A 25,874-nucleotide genomic window follows, 5' to 3' on the forward strand; every position below is an offset into this window, starting at 1 on the left:
TTTCCACCTGAAGAGAATGTTGTTGTTGTTGTTGTTGTTGTTGTTGTTAGGCAGAAACATCCTATTTCCATATTTTCGCAAATTAATTCCCTACTTGATCATACTACAGCGTCACACACAAACATAAAAAGGTCTCGTGACGCCAACCTCCTTGAGGTCCCCAAACCGAGTAACGTACCTGGGGCGATAGGGCTTCTGCTTTTGCTGCCCCCCAACGATATGGGATGCACTCAATTAATCAATTAAGAGCTCCGGCAGAGCCCCCCCTCTCCCCCCACAGACTTTTCAGTCTCTGCAAAGGGATGAATGTCAATATAAACAGTGGAACAAAACCAAAATACAGCCAGAGGGATGTATCTTTCTGCAGAAAAACACACCAGCATAATTATATAGTGGCTGATAGAGGGAAACAATGCAAAATAAATATATATATATTTGTTTAAAATTTTGGCTCAAAGTTACCTATTCTGCCTTTATTAATGCTTTTCCTAATAAAGTAGATTTCTCCTGTTTTCTCGTCTTAATTCTTCCGTAGTGTCTTTTCTTCAGACTCTGCAGATTAAAGTAGAACGTTGTCTGCTGTTCGTTCCAGCAGTGACGGCATGCAGCAGTCCCACTTTAAAATGGCACCTCGTTTTAAGTGGGACTGAATAAATCTGAACTCACAGCCAGCAGGTCGTGTGGTTCTCAAGCCCCCCTCCCCCCTCCTTCTCGTGCTGACCTGGAAACCAAGTGGGTTCTGAGACGAGTGGTAGTGTGTGTGCATCATAGAGTTAAAAATAATAGAGAGGGCACCCGAAATCCCCTCCCATGCACTTGCATTGAGTGGCTCACCCAGCGCATGAAGCAAATTCACCCCTTCTTCCGGATTGGAAAGTGTGATGGGCGTAGCCTATTTGGGGCCACTGTGATACGTTCTGCGTCACAGAAGTGACGCCTTTTACGTCACAGAGGTGCGCGGCCCCGTGCGCAAGCTTGTGAGTCGAGCCCATTGGTCGAAACCGTTTTCGCTCGTACATTGTGCAGTGGCCCCATCCGTTTAAGCTGCAGTACCTACGAATGGCCAGCATGTCCAATGCGCTTCAATGCAACCACTGGGTTCTGGGGGCTTGGGGCGTGCGTGCGTGCGTGCGTGCGTGCGTGCGTGCGTGCGTGCGTGCGTGCGTGCGTGCGTGCGTGCCTGAGTGTCAGGCTTGTTGTGTTATATTGTTGTTGTCGGGCAGAAACCTCCTGTCTCCATATTTAAGCAGATCTACAAGCTCTTGAGCTTGTAGATCGGTTACTTTTGCTATTTTTGAATTTGAATCCTGTTTTGGACATATGAGGTTTCCACTCAGACAGAGACGATTATGCTCACATAATGTTTATTTCACCGGGGCTTCTTCGCTTTGTCCTGGATCACAAAATGTCCTGCTCGTATTTTATTATTCTTTACACCAGCGGTTCTCAAACGTTTTCATGTCACGGACCCCCAAAATGATACGTGTGTCCGCGGACCGCCATCTCAAAATTAAGTTGTTTCAGGGACCCCCCCAGAAGCAAAGATTTGAGTTACAAATGTTCGCTTTAATAATATATATATTCAAAGGTTTGCACAAATTTTCACGATTTTTCTAAAATAGCAGATTTACAAGCTCGGTGCCTCGCTATGAGCTTGTAAATCTGCTATTTTTGAATTGCCAAAGTATAAAAGGTTAAAGTGGTTAAAATGATTGTGATGCTATATTAAAACATTTTACTGGGGACCCCCTGATACCCCCCCCAAGCACCACTGGGGGTCCCCGGACCCCACTTTGAGAACGAATGCTTTACACTCTCTGTGCGTTTTGTTGACAACGAAGCAAAATAGAAAATCTTTTTCTTTTTCAACACATCACGAGGCGATGTGATGTTTTGTAGACAGAAAATCAGTCCCTTGGTGGCAATCAGTGGTCTGACTGGTGTCTTGTTTACTTCCTCACTTCTGGCTTTCTCTCTAGTTTCTACCTCTCTCTCCGTCTCCCTGCCACCGAGGGAAAACAAAGCGCTGTTTCTATGGAAACACCATGGAGAGAGAGAGAGAGAGAGAGAGAGAGCTTATGACACCTCCAGTATGAAGATAGAGGCCTATATATGGCAATTTCCTGTCTGTCTGCAGGTCGGAAGGTTGGCTGGTTTCGTACATTGTGTCTCGGGGGAGATAAGAGAGAAAAGAGAGAGACAGACGGACACACAGAGAGAGAGAGAGAGAGAGAGAGAGAGAGAGAGAGAGAGAGAGAGAGAGAGAGAGAGAGAGAGAGAGAGAGAGAGAGAGAGAGAGAGACGGGTATGTAGACAAAGAGCCAAAGTGAAGAAGAGACACGCCCAGAGAGGTGTAGCAGCTACAGCTATCGCTGTCTGGCCAGGTTGGCATGGAATACATCAGCCCCTCGTTTGGCAGCAGTGGCAGCCAGGGCACTGTCTAGTTGTTATTCTCAGACTCTCTCTTTTTTGCTGGTGTTTCGCCTAGGTCAGGGGCCAGGCCACGGGGTGGGCCTGGGTGGGCCGTGGCCCAACCACATAGAAAGCTGGCCCACCCCAAAAAAAAAGATATATATATTTTTTATATAAATAAATACATGAATACATTTCATAATGTCATTCTTTCTTTCTTCCATCAAGATGTTTTTTGTTCGTTTTTTGCGTGATCGTCTTGCTTAATATGAATACAATAAACAGCAGTTCTTTTTCGCTCTGTTAGTCTGCCTCTGTCGTTGTTGGTACACAAGACTACACACACACACACACACACACACACACACACACACACACACACACACACACACACACACACACACACACACACACACACACACACACACACACACACACACACACACACACACACACACACACACACACACACACACACACACACACACCAATGTGTGGATGCATGCCCACCCGCTCCTGCCTTGGCCCAGCCTAGCGTTCTGGCCGAGCCACTGGCCCAGGTAGGCGTGGTTTTGAGGTTGGGTTTAGCCATAGTGTTTTTGAGGTTAAAGGTTAAGGTTAGGTCTAGGGCAGGGGTGGGCAACTTTGTAGATGGTGAGGGCCACAAAATGACCACACTCACTCTGGGGGGCCGCATTGTTTATCGGCAGGGACCCCCCCCCGTTGGCAAAACGGTCCGGGGGCGGTTCGGACCAACATGCCAGGGCTGAATTTTGGTCCCAGCCCGCCCCTGTTTATCGGCCCTCTCGCCAGTAGTACCCCATTACTCAAAAAGCCCATAATAGTCACATATGTGATAAGGGATATTAGCTATTATTATTTGTTGTAACTTTGTTCTTATTTAGCATTTAGTAATGCTTCTATCAACTTACTACAGCTGTACTGCTAAACAAAACTTCACATTCCTATGAGTATGCCTTTCAGAGTATTGCTGTAACCTTGGCTTAAAAATATACAAAAATGAACACTAGAATTATAGTTAATAAGGCTTCTATTAAAATAAACGAGCGCGCTCTACTGGTGGACTGTTGAAATAAAAATGGTTCATAGAAAGTTGCATGTTTGGAACAGTTGAAGGCAATAGTTCACCATTTCGGATATGTTTAGATTACTTTGTTTTTCTTTGCGATTTCTTTTGGATTTTGGCCTGGGGCCACATTGAGTGACGGTGCCCGCGGGCCGCCACTTGCCCATCCCTGGTCTAGGGCATAGTTTTTGTGAGGTTAAAGGTAAAGGTTAGGTCTAGGGCATAGTTTTTGTGAGGTTAAAGGTAAAGGTTAGGTCTAGGGCATAGTTTTTGTGAGGTTAAAGGTAAAGGTTAGGTCTAGGGCATAGTTTTTGTGAGGTTAAAACGGTTAGGGTTTAGGCACATAGCCACGCCCACCTGGCAGAAACACCAAGGAAAGAGGGAGTCCCGTTTTTATTCCCCAGACAGAGCCTGCATGATCGAGGCTCTCTACCAATTATATACCACACTGGTTCTCAAAGTCCCAGGGGGTCCCCTGCTAAATGATTGATAGTTATTATAGGAACCAAATGTGTACTCTTAGAGTTATGGGGGTCCGTAGCCCTAATGCACCACACTACACTACCCCACACAACACACTCTACCTTATACGTTGGCTATTCAAAAATAGCAGATGTACAAGCGTGCAGCGTGGCACGAAGTGAGCTTGTACATCTGCAATTTTTTCTACATTTAAAAACAAAATGTTCACTCTATAGCACAATCACTCTATAGCTCAATCACCCAAACACTCTACACTGTAGCAATGAATGCTATCAGAATTTAGAGCTATTTAACAGTTATTTTAACCAAATAAAATCACTTACCCTACCTTTAATAAATTGAGTCAAAAAATGAGCGGTTAATAATAGGTTCAGGTGGGTTTGTCGTCGCCGCCATCTGCTCATGACCATGGGCTCATTAGCAGGTGCAGAGGAACGGCACACAGGGCGAAAAACCAGAGTTAATGAAATAAATAAAAGGGCAGGCTGCATGAGTCACAGTGGATGAGCAGCAGGCAGGCAGACAGACAGACAGACAGACAGACAGACAGACAGACAGACAGACAGACAGACAGACAGACAGACAGACAGACAGACAGATAGGCAAGCAGGCAGGCAGGCAGGCAGGCAGGCAGGCAGGCAGGCAGGCAGGCAGGCAGAAAGGCAGGCAGCACAAACACGCCATACAAAAACTATAGAATAGGGATGAAGTTGTGGACGTGAAAACATCAAAACACCTAGGTTAACCCATTAAGACCTGAAGCCGATTCCTAAATCCTAACAGCTGTTTCCTATGTTTCAAAAAGATTTGAGTTAAAAATGTATAAAAATATATATATTAAAAAATTTGCACACATTTTCACGATTTGACAAAAATAGCCAAAGTATAAAATAATGGTTTAAGTGGTTACACAGATGCGTTCCCAGTTTGAATTGGTTAAGATGCACCTCTGTTTCTCAGATTGACCTTTTGCACTGTATTACTATTATTAGACTGTGCACTTTGACTATACTTATATCAACATGCTAGTTAGTTCTTTCACCATGCCAAGGCCCAGGCAGTCCAGGTGCTGAGGGCCAAGCTGGATTTCTGTAGAATAGGCTACGAGGTGTCAGAAAAGTAACAGGACTGTGGCAGCCCATGACGCTCATGACTTACAGTAATGCTAATTGAGTAAGGTTATGTATGGTATGGTAGGCAGTGTATAATAGCATATATGGATCCAGGTAGATCTATATAATGACACGCGTATTGATGGATGGGTGTGGGATTGTTTTGTTTAATCTGGAATTTATTTTTGTTTGTTTGGCTTGGTTACTGTAGACCTTTCGATCACTGCAACAATTTTTAGTAACTAAAACTAAGGTTATGTACGTAGGATAAGCACTTCACGATCAATCAAATCAAGCTTTATTTATAGAGCACATTTAAAACAATCGAGATTGACCAAAGTGCTGTACACAGTAAAATCAAAGCATTAACAAAAACATTGTGCATTTGAATCCACATGGTATCAAAAAACACAATTGAAGTAATAATAAAAGATTTTAGCTTATAATCTTTTAGCCTTTTGATCACGTTTAACTATGTAACAGTTTGCTTATGTTGATGTACTGTATGATTGTATTGATACTGGTGAAGATGATCACATAAACTAAAATAAACTATAAGTCACCGCTTATGTCACTGTGTTGCTTAACATCTCACCACTAATATGCCATATATAATCTATAATTCTCTCACTCTGTGCTTCTGTTCCAGGCTGTTGTGTAATTACACTGCTGTTACAGGAGGTGGAACAAACATGGAGCGAAAGTGTTTCTAATTTTTGCTGCAGGGGACAGCTTGGAACCCCCTCAAGGACCACTGGGAGTCTACTCTACGCCCTCCAGAGACCAAACAGTAGGGGTTGGCAGTGACAGGAACTATATACATGAGGGGAATTGGCATAAAGAAAGGAAAGAAAGATAAATCCAATCCATTCATCCCATCTACCACCATGGAGGTCCAGGTGAAATGTGTGGCAGCAGGGCCTCCGGCTTGGTGCCCGGGCGGGCGCCCCTCCGACAAACACCATTGGCAGTGTTCACGGTGGGTGGGTTAAGCCAGCGAGGGATCACATCCTTGTCGCCGCACTATATCGACCCCTACGGGTTGGTCCGTCTGTTCACTCAGCAGGTGGGGATAGGAGGGGGGATCTGCGGTGGGCAACTTTGATGATGGAGAGGGCCACTATATTTCCACACTCACTCCAGAGGGCCACATTGCATATACTGTCTCTCCGTATTTTAACTTTTTTTCGCCATTCTATGTCACACAAAAGTAGCAAAGATAGCCGATCTACAAGCTCAAAACGCGTCGCAGTGCGATGTGTTTTGAGCTTGTAGATCTGCTATTTTTGCCATTTTTGAATTGGAATCTAGATTTTTTTTTGCTATTTTTTAATTGGAATCCTTTTCATTTAATTTCAAATGCATTCAGTTATACTTATGTTAACTTTATGAACTTAAACACAAATACATTGGACATAAATAAATAGAATTTCAATACTAGTCATTAAGCTACTAATATAGACTGAAGTAATTAAAGCGGGCCATGTTTGCATGTTTGGAATTGTAAAAGCTGAAATCAATAATACATCAATATTCCGATATTAACCTGCGGGCCGCATTAAGTTAAGGTGAGGGCCCGCCAGTTGCCCATGTATGATCTAGGAGATAGCGTTACGCCTTCCTTCCCCTCCCGGTGAAACTCCTCCACCCATCAGGTGAGGAGAACAAACAGCTGGTGACACCGTGTGTGTGTATCTATCAGAAGAGACATGAGGTGGTGGTGGGCACCCTCCACAGAACAACAGAGGAGGTTGGCAGCGACAGAGAGCGCAGTATAGCACACGGAGAACTGGCAAATGTGTGGAAGCAACAGAATCCATCAGAACTGTCTCATCTCATCTCATCTAGCGAGGAGGATTGTGTCTCCACTGCCAGTGGGATAGTTACTGGGGCAGTCGTCACACTAATCTCCATGCTTTCTTCATCGACTAGGGATCCTGGGGAATCACAGGAACGTGCGTGATGACAGACCCCTCAGGGGAAAATAAGAACTAGGATGGCGGCGGCTTGTGGGCTATCCCGATAAAGTAAAAGTAAAACGTGATTCAGTTATAGAAGCAGCGTCCATGTCAGACTGCCAGTGGTGTAAAGTAACTTAAGTACATTTACTCAAGTACTGTACTTAAGTACAATTTTGAGGTATTTGTACTTTACTTGAGTATTTCCAATTTCCAATACTTTTACTTCTAGGTAAATATTGTACTTACTACTTTCACTCCACTACAATTATTTGAAAACTTTAGTTACTATAGCTACTTTGTAGATTTCGATTATTATTACAGATCGACAAGATCAAAACTCGAGCTTGCGGATCTGCTACTTTTGATGCTTTCGTGTGACGCTGTAGTATGATCAAGTAGGGAGTTGATTTACTAAATACAAATACAAAAAGTTAGAATGTGGAGATAAGAGGTTTCTGCCCGACAGCAACGCAATGAGTATAGTGAGTCAGACTATAGCATTATGCTTACATAACGTTGAAGTGGCGTTCACCCTTCAGTACTTGTCTAATAGCAATGTTTTCCGTTTTGTTTTGTGGACAGTAATAGTCACTTGTTCACAATCTGGCTTCATGTACAAACCATGAACAACACATAAGGGATATGATCTCAAATGTAAAAAATGCATGGCCTATCACCAGAAATAACTCAAGCATGTTACTACAACCCCAACTCCTAAATCTGACATCTAAATAATGCTATAATCCTAACCCCAGCATGCACTTATTCCTATAATTGGAAGCCTAACTCCCATTGATCTTGTGAGGATCACCATTTCTGTTTCTCAAATTCTACTACACTTGTGGAGACACTTGGACCTCACAAGTATAGAAATACAGCAGGCACGCACGCACGCACGCACGCACGCACACAGGAGAGGTTCAATGAGTTTCAATAAACACACTCTGAAAACACTGAATGAACAATAACGTAAAAAAAATACACACAAAAAGAATGAATATGAATGACAATGAATTTAATGATGACATCTTCCAACACGATGGTACATTCAGCAAGACAACAAAAACAAAACAAAACAAAACAAAACAAAGAAAACAAGCCTAGAAGAGGAGGCAGCATCACACAGGAACATCTTATCATATATAATGTAACCTATAATACATCATATTTTGTCGTGATGGTGGTGGTTTGGGAGAATTAAAAATAACTGAAACACGCATCCTCAAAATACCTGGATGATATAAAAAAGTAAAAATTATGAACCATGAATGTGTATGCACGCGTCACATGCAACGCATCAGTTAGCGATAGGTCGATATGCGGCGTGTTTTCACATTTGCAGGGTTATTGGTTATTTATTGTTTCATTTGGCATGGCAGAGTTCTTAGTAATGAGATCGCACTGGCAAGGCCAGTTTGTTCCTGTGAACCGCTGCCATGCTTATTGGCTGGTGTTAACAGCAAGCAAAAACCAACCCGCACAACCATTCCACTGACATAAACAACACAACAAGGGAATGAGAGGAATTTACAATCGGAATGACAAAATAATACATGCTTCATACAACATGAATGAAATGAATTAAAACAATATTCACACACAATTTTTGTTCTTTCTCACACACACACACACACACACACACACACACACACACACACACACACACACACACACACACACACACACACACACACACACACACACACACACACACACACACACACACACACACACACACACACACACACACATTAATATTATGAATCACCCAACATAAATTACAGAATGAACAAGAGGAGCATGCAATTCAACGGACCATGGGCGTGACACTTATTAATAGTTGATCAATCTTTGTATTGTTTTGCACATTAACGTGCAATTTCTCAGTTGAAACCAAGTGGAATAATACTCTGTATGGAACACTGTTAACTTGTGTACACAAACAGGTAGGATCCCTACTCTTCTCAACAGTGATTAGTCCCAAACACATCAATCAAATTGTAGACACTGTATAAGAATTGGTATTTCTCCCCAGAGATGGATCACACAAACATGCTGGTCTGGCTCCTAAAAACAGAGATCCCACAAGAGTCACTCATGTGCACCAATCATAGCTATAAGTAACGCCTAATTTATAATTGGTTGTGCATTGTGTTGCATGCTGAAAATAGCTGATCTACAAGCTTAGAACGCAGCGCAATGCGCTATAAGCTTGTAGATCAGCTATTGGCGTACAACCAAGTATAATGAGGCTTACATGGTTCTTACTTTCACTCTCGCACTCACACACACACGTTGGTGTGTTATGCTTGGTAAAATACAGGTACAAGATGTGCACACAATCTCCTCTTTGAACTGTGTTCACACACACACACACACACACACACACACACACACACACACACACACACACACACACACACACACACACACACACACACACACACACACACACACACACACACACACACACACACACACACACACACACACACACACACACACACACACGGATATAGATGAAGTGTGACAGAAACTGGGTCACTATAGTCACTGTACAGTACTACTGTACTGCATGTACAGTACAGTATGAGCATGTTCTTCTATTAACCCATTCACAAACACTTTGTGTATAGTTTTTGAAGTAGACGTAAAAGGGAATTATTAGGATTTTATATGATATTTATACTAATATATCGTCTCTGTCCGGTGGAAACCGGACAGAGACATCTAAAACTGTTACTTTTCAGGATTCAAATTCAAAAGCATCTAAAATAGTCCATGAGCCATGGAGCCCCAAAATTGAGCAATGATTATCGAAAGAGTGGGCAAAACCATACCTATATTAAATTGTTCATAGGGTCAATACGAGTAAATAAATATATATATAATAAATATATACTTCCTGAGTTGATTACTTACATGAAGACAATGATTTATCGTATTACAAGTGTATATTTAAATATGCAAATTAGGCATGGAAAATATGCCCACATTTGCATAACTTTCCAGAATCAACATTGGAACATTGGACAAAGCCAGAGTCAACATTCTTATTTGATTTTGTTAAGATGTTGGAGTCAAAGGTTTTTAACGAGGGAATATTCAATATCTGGCTCAATTTTGGGGCTCTGGCTCATGGACTAAATGCCTAATTTGCATATTTAAATATACAATTTCAGAAAACTTGTAATACGATAAATCATTGTCTTCATGTAAGTAATCAACTCAGGAAGTTTCATTATGATAACTCTTTTAAATTTTGTAATTTTTTCACCTGTCATGTACGTATGGGGAAAATAACAAAATGTGTGATAACCATGAAAAAGCTACTCCTGTGGAAAGGTTATCATATATTTATTTACTCGTATTGACCCTATGAACAATTTAATATAGGTTTGGTTTTGCCCACTCTTTCGATAATGAAATCTTGTCTGGCTCATGGACTAAAAGTAGCAGATCTACAAGCTCGTGGTCGATCTGCTACTTTTTATTCTTTCGTGTGACGCTGAAGTGTAATCAAGTAGCTGGGCGTTAATTTACGAAAACATGCCAAGAGATATAAGAGGTTTTTGCCCCGACAGCAACGATAATATGATTTATGATGTTGATCATACAGTATAGATCCTATCCATCATCTGTGTCATGTTACATGTACGTGTGTGCGCATGCACACTTGAGTGTGTAGATCTGTGTGTGTGTGTGTGTGTGTGTGTGTGTGTGTGTGTGTGTGTGTGTGTGTGTGTGTGTGTGTGTGTGTGTTTTTTAAATATTCATAAACAGCTTATTTTTGCCATAAGACAAAAGTATACAATAATAGGGCTAAAGCGGTTATAAGCGCTGGTCGTTCCATGAGGCTAGCTGAGTAGCTGAGCGTATATATCTAACATGTGGGAGGAAAGGCCCGCTGTGATGGATGGCCTGCATGGTGAGGGTGACCTACTTCAGTGGGCTGGAAGAAGTGTCTCAAAGTGACCTTAATGTGAGTCCCGCTCCCCGTGAGGTGACGTGACGTGTCTACGTTTGGACTAGATCAGTGATTCTCAATTCAAGGACCCGCTTTGATATGCATTAGGCTACGGATATAAGCTTGAAGTCGACAGCCTATTTTTGCTGCGCGACATGCTTCCATGGAAGGCATGCTGGCTTCTGTAGAATCCAAATGACTGAAATCATTCGTGGCGACTGAGAAGGATCCCTGGCTAATACGCCTTATTTGCCTTAATAAAAATAGTTCATCTTTTACTCAAGAGGGACAACGCTCGTTGCAAGCTGATGATGTCATTTGTCCATGGTGTGGTTCAGCCCTATATGGAATGTATGGAATACATGTGCAAATAAAAACATATTTAAAATATTGTTTTGATGCTCATATTAAGGAAGTATTAAACAGTTTTTTATTTGAACATGCATTCCATACATTCCATAGGGCTGGACCACACATGGACAAATGACATCAACTTGTGATGGGCATTGCCCCTCTTGAGTAAAATATTAACTATTTCTAAAATAAATAAAATATGTAAGGTGTTATTAATTTAAAAATGTAATTATAGAGGTCAATTATAATGTATTAAGGCATATGACTTATTATTCAGGGATCCTTTTATTCCATGTGTACAAATGGAATCAAATGGACCCGCAAAGGGTCCATTTTTTAGACCCCCATGGGTGTTCCAGGGACCCTGACATTGAGAACCACTGGACCAGATCACAACAGAGCGTTGGAAGCATTTCTGTGGCTGTTTGTTCACATTTATATTTCTGTTCCATTTCAAACAGACACATTTAGAGAAAAAATAGAATACAACTGCAGCCAGATGCTGTGTACTAGAAAACAGCATTCTTTACTCTCCACAATCTGCTGTCCTATTTTCAATTGTCTTTGTGTGTGTGTGCTTGTTGCTTTTGTGTGTGCTTGTTGCTTTTGTGTGTGTGTGTGTGTGTGTGTGTGTGTGTGTGTGTGTGTGTGTGTGTGTGTGTGTGTGTGTGTGTGTGTGTGTGTGTGTGTGTGTGTGTGTGTGTGTGCGCGCGATGCATGCGTTACACGCTGCTGTGTAATTTGCATTTTGCAAGGCAACAAAACCAAGTGATACATTACGGACGCTGTGTGACTGATTCCAGTACTTCTGTTTGTGTGTCTGTGCGTGCGTGTGTTCGTGCGTGGGTGCGTGCGTGTGTGTGCGTGCACGCCTGGTTTTGTGCATTCATATGTCTACTCCAGAAGGTGCAGAAACAGCACAAAGCATCACGAAAAAAGAATCAGGGAACGAGATCAAACAAAAAAACGAAAACAAACAACAGCAGTTGTAGTGAGTGAGCATCGAGGTCTGAAACTACTTTCCAAAAGAAGCTTATACCACTCCTCTATAGGAGCGCAGACGCAAGGCTAAATCCTCCCAGCCAAGCTTAATACCCTTCTATATAGCGTGGCTGTCGGGTGGAAACCTTGTATGTCACAAACTGTTACTTTTCAGGAAATATTATTTTTGGATCCAAAGTAATCTCTCAAGACTCCATTGCCCTAAACATGTAGTATTGTTGTAAGTAGGAATAAACACAGAAGCACCCAGGAGGAAGTGGACTGAGAAAGGGGAGGAGCCCAACAGAGTTCCTGTTTCTACACAAAAAAAGGAGGTGGTGCCCCCAGAGGAAAAAACTACTTTTTTCTTAAAAACCTAATGGGTTCCCAGATTGGATAAAATGTAGTCATTGTTTAGTCACAAGCTAGCTATTGTTAGTAGCCTACTTTTCATTGGTTAAACACTTAACCACTTTCACTTTCAAAATTGTTTGGAAATAGCGAAAATAGCAGATCTACCGTGACGATACATGTTGTGAACTTGTTTGTTAATCGGCAAATTTTGCTACTTTTGTTTGACAATGTGTATAGGATGACAAAGTATAGGGCTTTCATTTACAGAAAAAAAAGTTCAATATGGAGAAGGAGATACAAGGTTTCTGCTCGACTGCAGCGATAGATTAGGCAGCAGGGGAGGATCCATCCAGCGAGGCGGGGAGGGAGATTGAGCGAGAGGGCAGCGCATTAAACAGCGGAAGGAAGGGAGGGGAGAGGAGAATCACTGAGAAGGAAAGATAGAAGAACGCATAGGGGGAGGGGGGGGGGGGGGCATTGGAATGACAGTGAAATACAGCCTGTAGTGTAAAGCCTGGAGGAGTGTGGCGAGGGGAGATAATATGGGACATGTGGCTTCTTCCCACCCCTCAGCTGTCGCGGGGCTGCCATGCAGTAACTAAACTGCAAGCTTAAGTGCACGCACGGCACACACACACACACACACACACACACACACATACACACCGAAAACCGCAAATCTAACAGCCGGACGAGAAGCACGCTCCCTTAAATTCAATAGCTTATAGGAAGTTCGAGTTAAACTTTCTGCAGCAGAGAGCTCTCCTCAAATCGTGCGACAGAGCTCGTCAACGAGAGCACAAACAGTCAAATGCTCATCAGTGTTGCTTTATCCATTTGTAACTCTTCTCAGAAGCGGCCGTATAGCTTAGCAGGACAGGCCGTCTGTCTGGTAATCATATGGTCACCGGTTCACCACCACCCCATCCCCCCCCCCCCCCGCCCCTCCCCCCCCCGGCCCCTCCCCCCCCGGCTTCACCAGTGTACGTGACTAAGTGGGGTTTAAATGCTTAAAGGACGACTTCAGCCATTTTCAACCTATCATCATATAATTGGTCCTCACTAATGCTCATTATAATATTGTAACATTTTTTGTGTCTCAGAGGAGGACTGTGGACAGTTCAGAAACCCGCCTACCAGTGACATCACTGAAACCAAGCTAATAGAAACGCGTTAATAAAAAAATAAAAATAAATGCCTAATGATGAAGTCATCGTGGGTGAAGTCGTCCTTTAAAATCACTTTCTGTTCAGAGGAAGTCTCATCTAATGGCCTGCATTTACTAGCCTGGAATCCAGACTGATTTGCTACACTACTCGCCACTCACAAGTGAGAAAAATAAATCTGCCGAATGTAGCGAATCAGTCTGGATTCCAGACTACGCATTTACTGCTCTACATTCATTCAGAGAGAGAGAGAGAGAGAGAGAGAGAGAGAGAGAGAGAGAGAGAGAGAGAGTGCTGCGCATGTCTCTCTGCCTCTTTCCATTTGCACATTCAAATGAGCCACCTTCTCAAAGCGTGACCCAGTTCCACACTACAGAGGGATGTGAAGACTCCACAGCAGTGTTGCCAAGTCTGCATTATTATAAGCCACTTTGGGCTTGTTTTATCTGTAAAGTTGCTTGTAAATATTAGTAGTTGCGGGTTGAGTTTTTTTGGAGACTGATTTGCTTCTTAAGTGTAGTTGCTGATTTGGGCTTGCTTCCTCATGTTGTATATCAGTGGTTCTCAAAAAACATTCCACCTTTTTCAAAACATAATAAAAAAAAAAAAAAAACAGGTCTACAAGCTCACACAGCTTGTAGACCGGCAATTTTCAAATAGCTGTGTGTGTGTGTGTGTGTGTGTGTGTGTGTGTGTGTGTGTGTGTGTGTGTGTGTGTGTGTGTGTGTGTGTGTGTGTGTGTGTGTGTGTGTGTGTGTGTGTGTGTGTGTGTCTGTGTGTCTGTGTGTGGGCATGCTAAAGTGGCCTGGTCGCTTCTTCTGGGCTTGTTTTCGTAGCCCTGACTGCATGTATTTCTTTTTGCAACACGGCAAGATCTGGCAACAGAGCTCCCCGGTCCCTGAACTGCACGGGGAGCGATGGCAATCGCACCACCACCCTGTAAGAGAGCTGTGACCCGGAGCTGATCTGACCCTGCCTGAACCACCCTATCACATCAGTGCAGGAGAGGCTGCTCTGTATTCGTCTTGGGAAGCCTGGGGGATCGGGCTCCTCAATATATCCATTAATTCTGCCTGCTAGAGCCACAGTGACATGAGACCGAAGGAGACACTATTACTAAGCAAATAGATGATTCTATTGCGGCTGCCTGCACACACACACACACACACACACACACAAACTCACACACACACACTGACACATTATGCATGCACACTAACACACACTCACACTCTCATAAGCCAGTGCACAGATGCACATGATATCCCAATAGCCTCTACAGCCATTTCTTTATCGCTTCAAACTATCTGGCCTTTTTATTCGTTAAAACTAACACAAAATGTCCTATACAAATAAATAAATAAATATATTTTAAATAATATAAATTATACAGAAATCTTTGAAAATAATACTTTGGATACTGAAAATATTTTTTCCCCCCCACTATGAATGTATTTTCGGTGGTTTGGTATGACTAATGTGACCTTGTCCAAATACTGCAAGCGAAAAGCTTTCATATGAAGTGTGAAAAGGTTTTTGAAAGCCTGACATGTTTGATTAGTGTGTCAGTGTGTGTTCACATCGTCTCTGTCGGGTGGAAACCTCATATGTCCGAAACAGTTCCTTTTAGGATTAAGATAAACAAATGGCAAAAGTAAAGTACAAGCTCGCCATGTTTCGAGCTTACGGATCTGCTACTTTTGATGTTTTTGTGTGACGCTGTAGTATGATCAAGTAGGGTGTTCATTTACGGAAAAGACACAAAAGCGTAAAATATGGAAATAAGAGGTCTCTGCCCGACAACAACGATATACTGTGTGTGTGTGTGTGTGTGTGTGTGTGCGTGCATGCCAGAACGCAAACCAGAAGCCGGCTTAGAGCATCAACAACTTAAAGACTCGCTGTGAGAATGTCTCGTTAGGATTGAGGTTGATCTGACGGGCTAACCGTCATTACTACATTTCAGCTTTTGCTGAAAATAGCTAAATCGACAAGCTTGCAACTCGCAGCTTGTCGATCGGCTGCCTATTTTCGGCAAAAGCCTTCCCCACAATAACAGAAAACTGAAAATACACTAGTATAGAGCCCTGAGGGACTCCGGTCAACCATATAGGGTTAAGCCTAACCTCCAAATGCCTAATTCTAACCCTAACCTGAACGTTTACCTTATTGTAAAACTTAACTCTAAAAAAAGAAAAATCCTAAAAAAAAAACATCAATTTCTCTTGTGAAGACCAGGAAAATAGTCCTCACAATGTTTATCTCTCAATTTCGACTATACTTGTGGGGACAATTGACATTTAAATTGGACCTTTTCAGAGGCAGTAACAGAGGAAGCGAGCACCCAGCGCTGTCGCTATTAACATCCAATTGTCTGGGCAGGTGATGCTAATGAGACGCGCACCCACCCACCCACCCACCCACCCACCCACACACACACACACACACACACACACACACACACACACACACACACACACACACACACACACACACACACACACACACACACACACACACACACACACACACACACACACACACACACACACACACACACACACACACACACCTATATTCTCATGTTTTCCGTTGAGTTGCATGCTCCTTCATGGACAACCTGAGTGCAGTGTGTGTTAATCATCTCTACAGCAGTGGTTCTCAACCTTTTCAGGCCGTGACCCCCCAAAATAATCATATTTGAACTGGGACCCCACCCCCCCCAAAAAAAATACGTATTTGAACTGGGGACCCCCCTAAAATAATCATATTTGAACTGGGGACCCCCCACCGTGACAAGCACTTGGAATGTAAGAGTTGAGGCATTACATTTAGTTTGACTCGGTTCCACAGATAAATATTGTGAAAATAGCAGATCTGCAAGCTTGTATATCGTCTATTTTCAAAATGTTTGCCTCTTATATTATTTGACAATTTGGCCAGTTTTTGTAGTATAGTTTGTTGATTCCTTTTGCTGCAGTAATGGTATTTGTTTTCCTTTGTTTTTTTCTTTCTTTGTTGAGGTATTAAAAAGGTAGTAAAAGTCCTTAAATTGTCACTTCACTGTCATCTTGGGACCCCCCTCGGGGTCCGGACCCACAGGTTGAAAACCACTGATTACTACAGTGAACAACATTACAGTGTATCTGCTCTCCAGATCATCATGTAAAACCAATGGTAAAAACACACCTCACATCTTCTTATTTCCATGGGACTTCCTGACTTCAATAAAAGGAGAAATACTAATTTGAGATAAAAACTGCACCGTGGGACCTCCTTCTCGCCTGTCCCGTTTTATCAAACAAACAAAAAAACAAACAAAAAAACAAAACGGTGGAATTGGGGTAAAACACACAACATGATGACCCTCTGTCAGGCTGCTTTTCAATCAATACTAATCACCGATCACATCATCCGATTATTAATGTAATTTATCGATATTATCAATATAAAATACATTTTCAAATTGTTACTGTGTTACTGTGAATTAATAACAAGTAAAAACTAAAAAGAAGGATTCTATGCCAATAAATGATATTAAATGCTGTTGTTTCGCAGGTAATGTAAACTTGTTTTTGTGTGTACAGTTTTCGACAAGATAGCAAGATAGATTTTGAAGAACTATCTTCTATTTAAAGTCAACATGAGAGCCAATGCTGACTGACTGGAGGAAGATACACCACCGTGTTTCATTATGTCGCCTAATGATGACATCATCACCCGCTGCCTCGCTACCGACGGCAGCTACACTGTGAAATCTTGAGTGTTAGTTTAACTCTGAGAGTGTGCAAAAGCAACCAAATCCACCTGTTAACGGCCAATGTATGCTTTGCGTGTCGAATGTCGTGTTGCACGACGATAGTGATGTCAAAATGACCAAAATGTGTCGTGTTGAAAATGAGGGTGTTGCTTCACACACTCTGATCGATTAGGAGGACAAAGAATAAAAGCTCCGTTATCAACACGGAGATGCACAAGGCCAAGTTCACTTCCTTGTTTGTGGTGAGGCTGTCGGCCAGTCACAGACAGTACCAATGCTCAAAATTCACAACATTGTGAGAAGCGTAGTGCGACAAGTCACTCGACACTCAGCGCCCAAAGCATACATTTTGGCCTCAACTCTGAGTGTACAAATGGAACCAAACATACGCGAGTTAAATTAACACTCAGGGTATTATAGTGCAGAGAACTCCGTTAGAGCATTATGAGTGAAGGGGTAAAATAACCAAATATTCACAAAAACTAAAAAACTAAACAAAACCAAAAAAAAAAAACAGGTACAAATTCGGGTGACATTTGAGGATCCTAACATGAGCCTGCCATTTCCAGAACCCCCCGGAGCAGCGGTGTGTCAGGTCAGGTCAGAGTTCAGACCCCTCCCCCTTCTGAGACACTAAAGGATGATGGGATTTGCAGTTTCTCCATATTGTTCTAGAGTGGGGGGCGAAGGGGGGGGCTTTAAGATGCGATCAGCCTATGCTCAGTCACTGGCTTGTCCATTTCCTGAGAACATAGAAGGTTTATGTTACACAATGTTGCGTGGGCTGCGTGTGTGTGTGTGTGTGTGTGTGTGTGTGTGTGTGTGTGTGTGTGTGTGTGTGTGTGTGTGTGTGTGTGTGTGTGTGTGTGTGTGTGTGTGTGTGTGTGTATGTGTGTGTTTACAGCTTAGAGGAAGCCTTTCTATCCAAAGTGCTAAAATATCATCAGCTAGAGCAGACCATCTCACAGCGAGGCTACAGATTACAGACAAACTTTTAGTTTTTATCTTTGGTAACCCAGGGCTCGTGCACATGTTGGTTGTGAGGGGCCTTCAAAAGGAGGGCCAAGCAATTAGCAAGGTACTGCTCAGTATAAGCTACTATAGGAAGCCGCTCAATATGGAGGAGGCGTTGTTTCCTTTATCCATGATTGTTATCTGCTGTGTCTGACAAGTATGTCAACTGTGTTCTATAGTAACAATGTTCTGCCATCTAGGCATTTTGTAACTGGCTGTTTTCCTATTGTCTGACCGCACTGGCAGTGTTTATGTCCTTTGTACAAGGCATTCCTGGTACACCTTTGTTTACGTGGACATAAATAACTATGTCTTACCTTGCGTCGACTGAGGCTCTCCGGGCTGATTGGAGAGGGGCTGGGTGACTTCCCCGAATGAGGGGTAGATGTCTGACTGACAGCTGTCCCATTCACTATAGAGAGAGAGAGAGAGAGAGAGGTGTTATATAAATATATATATATAAAGTATATATCGTTGCTGTCGGTTGGAAACCTTGTATGTCCAAAACTGTTCCCTTTTTATTTTAACTTAACAAAACATAAAAGAAAATGCGAGGCGATACGTTGTGAGCTTGTAGATCAGCTATTTTCAGCACTTTTGTAGCAATACTCTTGTATGACGCATAACCTTTTTTTTAAAATGAAATACAGAGAATTGGAGCTACAACGCTATTTTGGCTGTGTCGGTCGTGTCTGGCAGAAGCCCACACGTTGGCCCGCCCTCGGCGTTCATCCATCTCCACATGAATGAGGAAGAGGAGGAGGAGGAGGGAGGCGAGAGGAAGGCGGCCGGGACAAAGATAAGAAATATGAGGGAGAGAGACTGAGGAGAAAGGCTTTGAAACGCTCATCACTGCAGTTCCTCTACTTTTTTAGCCAAAAGCTGAATTCACCATGGCTGTTTCAGAAATAAATCCCCATGTAACGCACGACCCGACTCAGTTCAGTCCCAGTCCCTCCCTGGTAGGTTAGCAGATGTGAGCGGCGGCATTATCAGCGATTCTCACCATATCAAACCAAGGAGTTATCGTTGCTGTCTGGCAGAAACCTCTTATATATTTTAACTTTGTGTTTTTTTCGTCAAACAAAAGTATCAAAAGTAGTCAGACATCTGCTATTTGCACCACCATTTGTTGACAATTTTGGTGAACATTTAATGTTTGCCCCCACAATAGGGATGCTAGGTTTCATGTGGTTAAAGGTAGGGTAAGTGATTTTCTTTGGTTAAAACAAGTGTTAAAAAACTCTATATTCTGAGAATAATCTTTGCTATACAGTGTTTGTTCAGTAACATGAGTCTCCATGTCTCTCCAGCTGTTTATCAAACAGAAAATGCATTTTCAGGTCAGGACACCAATTTGATCCAATCAGGAATGGATAGAGAACTCAGTCAGGATACAGATTAAACAAGTGAAATTGGAAGTGATGATACAAAGAAATGAGCAGACAAAATTGGAACCGTTTTTGTTACCTACCTAATTGTTACCTACCTGAATATTTCTGTTTATTAAAGAGCTGGAGAGAGACATGGACACTCCTGTTACTGAACAAACACTCTATAGCAATGATTACTATCAGAATATAGTGCTTTAACCTTTTAACAAAAAACGTTTTGTTTTAACCACAACACACACCAAGATGTCCCTCCTTCCACCCTATTTCCGCTGTTCAACACCACCGAGTCGACCACACATTACATTGATCTACTTTTACAGCTGCGGTTCTGCCGTGCGCAGTGAGCAGCGCCGCACGCACGCACACACGCACACACACACACAGCGACATAACCTTGTTACGCAAAAGCATTCTAATTAATCAACACTGCACCACGTCAGTGAAGCATGCACTTCACAACCCTGTGTGTGTGTGTGTGTGTGTGTGTGTGTGTGTGTGTGTGTGTGTGTGTGTGTGTGTGTGTGTGTGTGTGTGTGTGTGTGCGCTCGTTGTTCAAGAGTGTGTGTGCTCGCTGTTCAAGAGTGTGTGTGTCGTGAGCCAGTCTCAAATGAGCTGCCAAAAGCCTGGGAGGCAACGGGAAATAATTAATAAATAATAATAAAAAAAAGAGAAGGAAACAGGAACTAGACATCAGCTGGCTTGAACACTCGACTTCACTGGAAACCAGTGACGTCCAACTCCCATACTGGGCCACAGCAGTCTCTGTACTGAATGGAGTTTCTTTTGTTTCTTACAATTACATCACACAGATATCTATTAAAATCTATTTTATCGTATGGTTCGTACCCACAATGCAATGCAAAAACTAGGGTACGAATGATGATCGCTGTATCGCAAAACCCACATACAGCACAGAAGGCCTACCACCAGTGGTGGAAGAAGTAGTTATTATATATAGTAGATATTTAACTTAAAGTGATACAGTGCAGCTCCACAAATAACGGTTTTTAGCAGCCTCTGCTGGTCATTACCGCCACTGCAGGCCGTTTGTTTTTTCCTCTGTTACCCAGAATTCCATTTGTTTTCACCGGAAGACGGAAGCGTTTCAAAAAGCGTTCTCTTGATTGTTTTATACGATCTGTGGATCGTTTCTCTTAGCCAGTGGAGCTGTTACCGTGAGCTGTGTTTTCTTTTTCTGTCGTTTTTCGATCTTCAAATCATACAATCTCTTAAAATCAGCGTGAGTTTCCCTTTTGTTATTAGCGCGGTAGTTCCTGGCCAAACATTTCCATTTCCGCTTCCGTTTTCCGGTCAGATGACGTCATTTTCGCGGGAAAGACACCCCAATCACCGTTCAATAGAAAATATATGTATGAAAGGCTTTCGGGGGTGAAATTCATGGGGTGGGTGTTGTGAAACTTTTGCCACTCACAAAAGATATACAATTTAACTTTAGTTTTGTTGAAAAAGTTACCTAGTATTACTTTAAGTAAAAGTATCAATACCACAATATAAAAATACTCTGTTACATTTCGCTGAAAGAAACAATGCTGCCGTCATAAACGGAGACCTGAGTAGTGACCGAAAAGTGTTTTTCAGTTCACTATACATAGTCCAGTTCATAGAACTTCCTATATACGGAATTGTGGTGAGAGAATGAGTGAGGGATTTCGGACACAGCCTAATGTGTCTCTGATATCTTTGCTGTCGGGTGCAAACCTCATACTGTGTGTCCAGAACTGTTACTTTTCAGGATTCAAATATAAACAATTACAAAAATAGCCGATCTACAAGCTCAAAACAAAACATGTTGTATAGATCTGCTATTTTTTATTTAATTATTAATTTTTTTCAGTTTGTGTGACACAAAGTGGCGACACAGGACATTAATTTACGAAAAAACATGGATAATTTCTGCCCGACAGCAACGATATACAGTGTGATTTGGGGGTCACTGCTCAAGGTCATAGTGGAGCCATGTAGCACCCCTATGCACACACCTCTATGTTCTATGTTTTTCATGGTTGTCTTGATAACGTAACCCTCACAAAAGGTCATTAATCTCAGCTGGATTTCTTGGTAAAACAACAGAAGAGTGTACGGGTGCATTTGGTTCCATTTGAACACCGACTTCACTGTGTACTAGGCATAGGATCATAAATCTTTGGTGTCTGGTTATGAAATAAGTCTTTCATCTCATCTCACACACAGCAAAACGACCTTACCCAATCTATACAATGACGTACAACAATTACACTCCCAAGAACATCATGGTTTTGCTGAATATTAATGGCAGCTTTTTATCGTAGCCTGGTGACCTCCTCCTGGCTCACCTCCACATAGTTAATTGGCTCGTTAAGTGAGGTGACTGTTCTGTGACTAATTACACAGTTTATTAATTATGCATGCAAACATAATGTGCTTCCTCAAGGGCCGGCCTCACTTGAAGATACTGACAGCATCCGCGGTCCACCCATCTGACCACTTAACAAAGCTGCCGTGTTAAGGGGATAGTTCACCCAAAGAAATACTTTTTTTCTATCGATTAGTCACCCCATGGAGACTTGAATTCATGGATATTTTTTTGTTGTTGTCGCATTCCTAAGACAATAATTTGATAGGTAGGATACACAGGAGACTCTTTCTGTCTCCTACCGCAACCACTGCCGGTCATCAAATTATTGGCTTAGGAATGCGACAACAACAAAAAAAGATCCATAAAGTGGCCCTAGAGTGTCAGTAACTTTGCAAGTGTACAAAATGGCACCAAATGGACCCAAGAGTTGAATTAGAACTGAGGACTTTACAGTGTAGACAGTACCGCGGGAAGTAGGGGTGCTGGGGGTGCGGCCGCCCCCCCTCCCCCCAGGTACCGCACCCCCTACTGCCCCCCCATCAAAAAAAATAAAAAATAAAAATTGATAATAAATCGGTAAAATCGAGGCAAAAATAAGATTTAAATAACATAACTCTAACCTAACCCTAATCCTAACCCTAAAACCGAAATAAAGAAACCAAAAACTGGGAAAAAAAACGCCTAAAACCGCCCAGAACCGCGGAAAAAAATTGCGCGCGTGCGCGGGGGGTCCTCATGCACGTGCGCAGCGCGCGTGCATGAGGTGCGCATACCGCACCCCTAACCTAAAAAGTTTTCCCGCGGCTATGAGTGTAGATTGAGATTCAACAAAAAATATCAAATGGAGGGTCTGACTTCTGACCTGTGGCTTAATGCATAATCAAACTCGGGGTCCTTGAAATTAACCATTTAAACCCCCAGCAGCTTCTGAATTCTAGGGGAAATCTCTTGTGGGAAAACGGCCGATACAAGCTCACAACGCATCGCATTGTTGTAGCTGTTTTCCAGTGAACACATCTAATGTAGAGAAAAAAACTGTAAAACAGAAAAAGACACTGGTGTAGAGCCCTGAGGGACCGACTGGGTTTAAGTGGTGAAAAAAGGTTGAGAGCGAGTCACTGACATTTTCCGCCTTGGCGCCCAAACGGTGGAACGAGCTTCCACCCCATGTTAGAGCGTCTCAAACCCTGCCTGTGTTTAAATCACGTTTGAAAACTCACTTGTACTCCTTGGTGTTCGAAAATTCGGACTGAGAGTTGCCGTTTCCACTAGGCATTTTGTCTATTGTGTTCCCCTGTTTATTGTGTGTTGTTTTTGCACTTGTATTTATTTTATTTTGTTTTGTTTCTGAGTGTACAGCACTTTGGTTCAAACTGCTGTTTTAAATGTGCACTATAAATAAAGTGTTTTGGATTGGATTGCACGGACCTAGGACATGCAGACACCTGGCGGGAAAGGTGGGAACATTCTCATTCTGTTCTGCCACCAAAATGTGGAATGCCCTGACATCATCCATTAAAGGATGTGAATCACTGGTTTCATTCAAAACTGGCCTGAAAAAAAAAACGTCTATCAGGAGACCACAAGGAGAGGTAAATGTAATCTTCCCATCTCTTTTGTAGGCCCTACATATAGTGTTTGTATTTGTTGATGACATGTATTATTGTGTACATTTTGTATGCTATGTTGATGAATTGAATAGCCTACATAGGACCACAATGGATAAATAAATAAATAAATAACATATCCTATAAAAGGCTATTATAGCCTATTTAAAAAAGACGTGAACAGCATTGCAGGTGTTTGCAGGCAGAATAGCATCTTGTCTGTGATATAATCAGAAATCAATATTTCATTGTATTCAATCGACAGAAACACAATGAAATGACTGGACACTGAATCGATGGCGCTTTGGTCGAGTGTAAACACCAGAATACACATGTCTCTTCCATGTTTTCCTGTTAGTTTTTCTTTCTTAGCCTATAACACAGTCGAGTTGGATAAATGAAGCCTATAGTTGTAAAGCTGATCAGTAATATTTTACCTATAGGCGATATTTGACAAAAGATTTATCTTACCAGCATTAATCTTTTGTCAAATAATAACCTAAATAGTTTAGGTTATACTGTAGGTTAACAGTTAATTAGGACACTAAAGGCTTTGTAGCCCTAATAGGCTGTTAGTCTAAAGATACGATACGATACGATACGATAATACTTTATTGTCAGTTTGCACTGAAATTTGTCTTGCGACCCAACAGCCATGTATGCAACATATAACAGTACACACATTTGACATGACACAAGAAAACAACAAAATACATACATAAAGACATGCAAAGACAAGAGCAATGTCCACCACTCAGCCTACCCCTGGCTTATAACTCCTGATTAAGCCTCAATGATCAAAGATCCATAAACCAATCAAATATAATAACCTTATGGACGTCAGATTGCTTCATTCTCCTGTCAAGATCAAGCAACTTTCTAAATTATTCAAGACGCACGGAGACAATGAGAGCGCGCGCACACACACACATACACACACACACACACACACACACACACACACACACTAACCAGCCATGACATCATACGATTCACACACAGCAGCAACTCGCCTTGAAATATTGAAAAATAAGTTATTTTTGCCTGTAGGTGACATGTTTGGTGATTTCATTACATTGGCTCTAATCTCAGATTAATGAAATTCCAACCAGATCACTGATGATGAACCTTAGAGTTAGGCAACACAACAATCACAATAGCACATTGTCAATTAACATTTGCGTCCAAAACATATATATATATATATTCTTTCAAAAAACAATCATAGATCCATAGCGATTTTCAAATAACACAGAAGCTCACAGTAGCCTATAAAAACAGTCATAAACATTATGGGGACAACTTCAGCTCACTGCCAGAAAAATAAATAAATTATCCCACGATTTTTGTAACCCATTGTTTCACCCAGTGCCAATTAAGAACTGATTTTCAAGCAATAACGGGGTTAGTAGCCTAGACAACGGAGGGTAAATTTGTCTAAATCATTCGTCAACTGAGAGTCGAATTTAGGCTAAATAAAGAACTGTCTTTTAATTCCTACCTTCAATTTCTTCCAGCATGATGGTGGAATAAAAAAAACACAGTGTTATTCCAAAGGCAAAAAATAGCAACGGGGGGTTTGAATAGGAAGGAATAATAAGGTCTTGATGGCGCGCCTCTATCGCTCTACTCGGTGTGTTCGTTGGTGCTGATGATAGTATAATGTCATGTAATGTATGATGGAGTCAGACTGAATGCCTGCTATAGTGATCCATCCACCGCTCATAGGCTACAGATGCTGCGTGCGCAAACTATGACGCGCGCCGGGGAACAGCGTGCTCTCCGTCTATGTTTCAACTGCAGCTGATCTGAGGGAGCTGGTAGAGAGATGGAGAGAGAGGAGGGATGAGAGAGAGTGGGGGAGGG

General features: G+C 42.1%; 1 protein-coding gene across 1 annotated transcript in view; it reads right to left on the reverse strand.

Moving 5' to 3' along the window:
- dclk1a (doublecortin-like kinase 1a) overlaps positions 1–25,874 on the reverse strand; it is a gene marked incomplete at both ends in the record, with an annotated part of 134,944 nt that overhangs the window by 22,766 nt on the left and 86,304 nt on the right. The window contains 1 exon segment of the mRNA XM_080434763.1: positions 18,969–19,063. Coding sequence (XP_080290889.1) covers positions 18,969–19,063 — 95 coding nt within the window.

Source organism: Gymnoscopelus braueri, assembly GCF_963280865.1.
Source record: "Gymnoscopelus braueri genome assembly, chromosome: 8".
Classification (NCBI taxonomy): Eukaryota; Metazoa; Chordata; class Actinopteri; order Myctophiformes; family Myctophidae; genus Gymnoscopelus; species Gymnoscopelus braueri.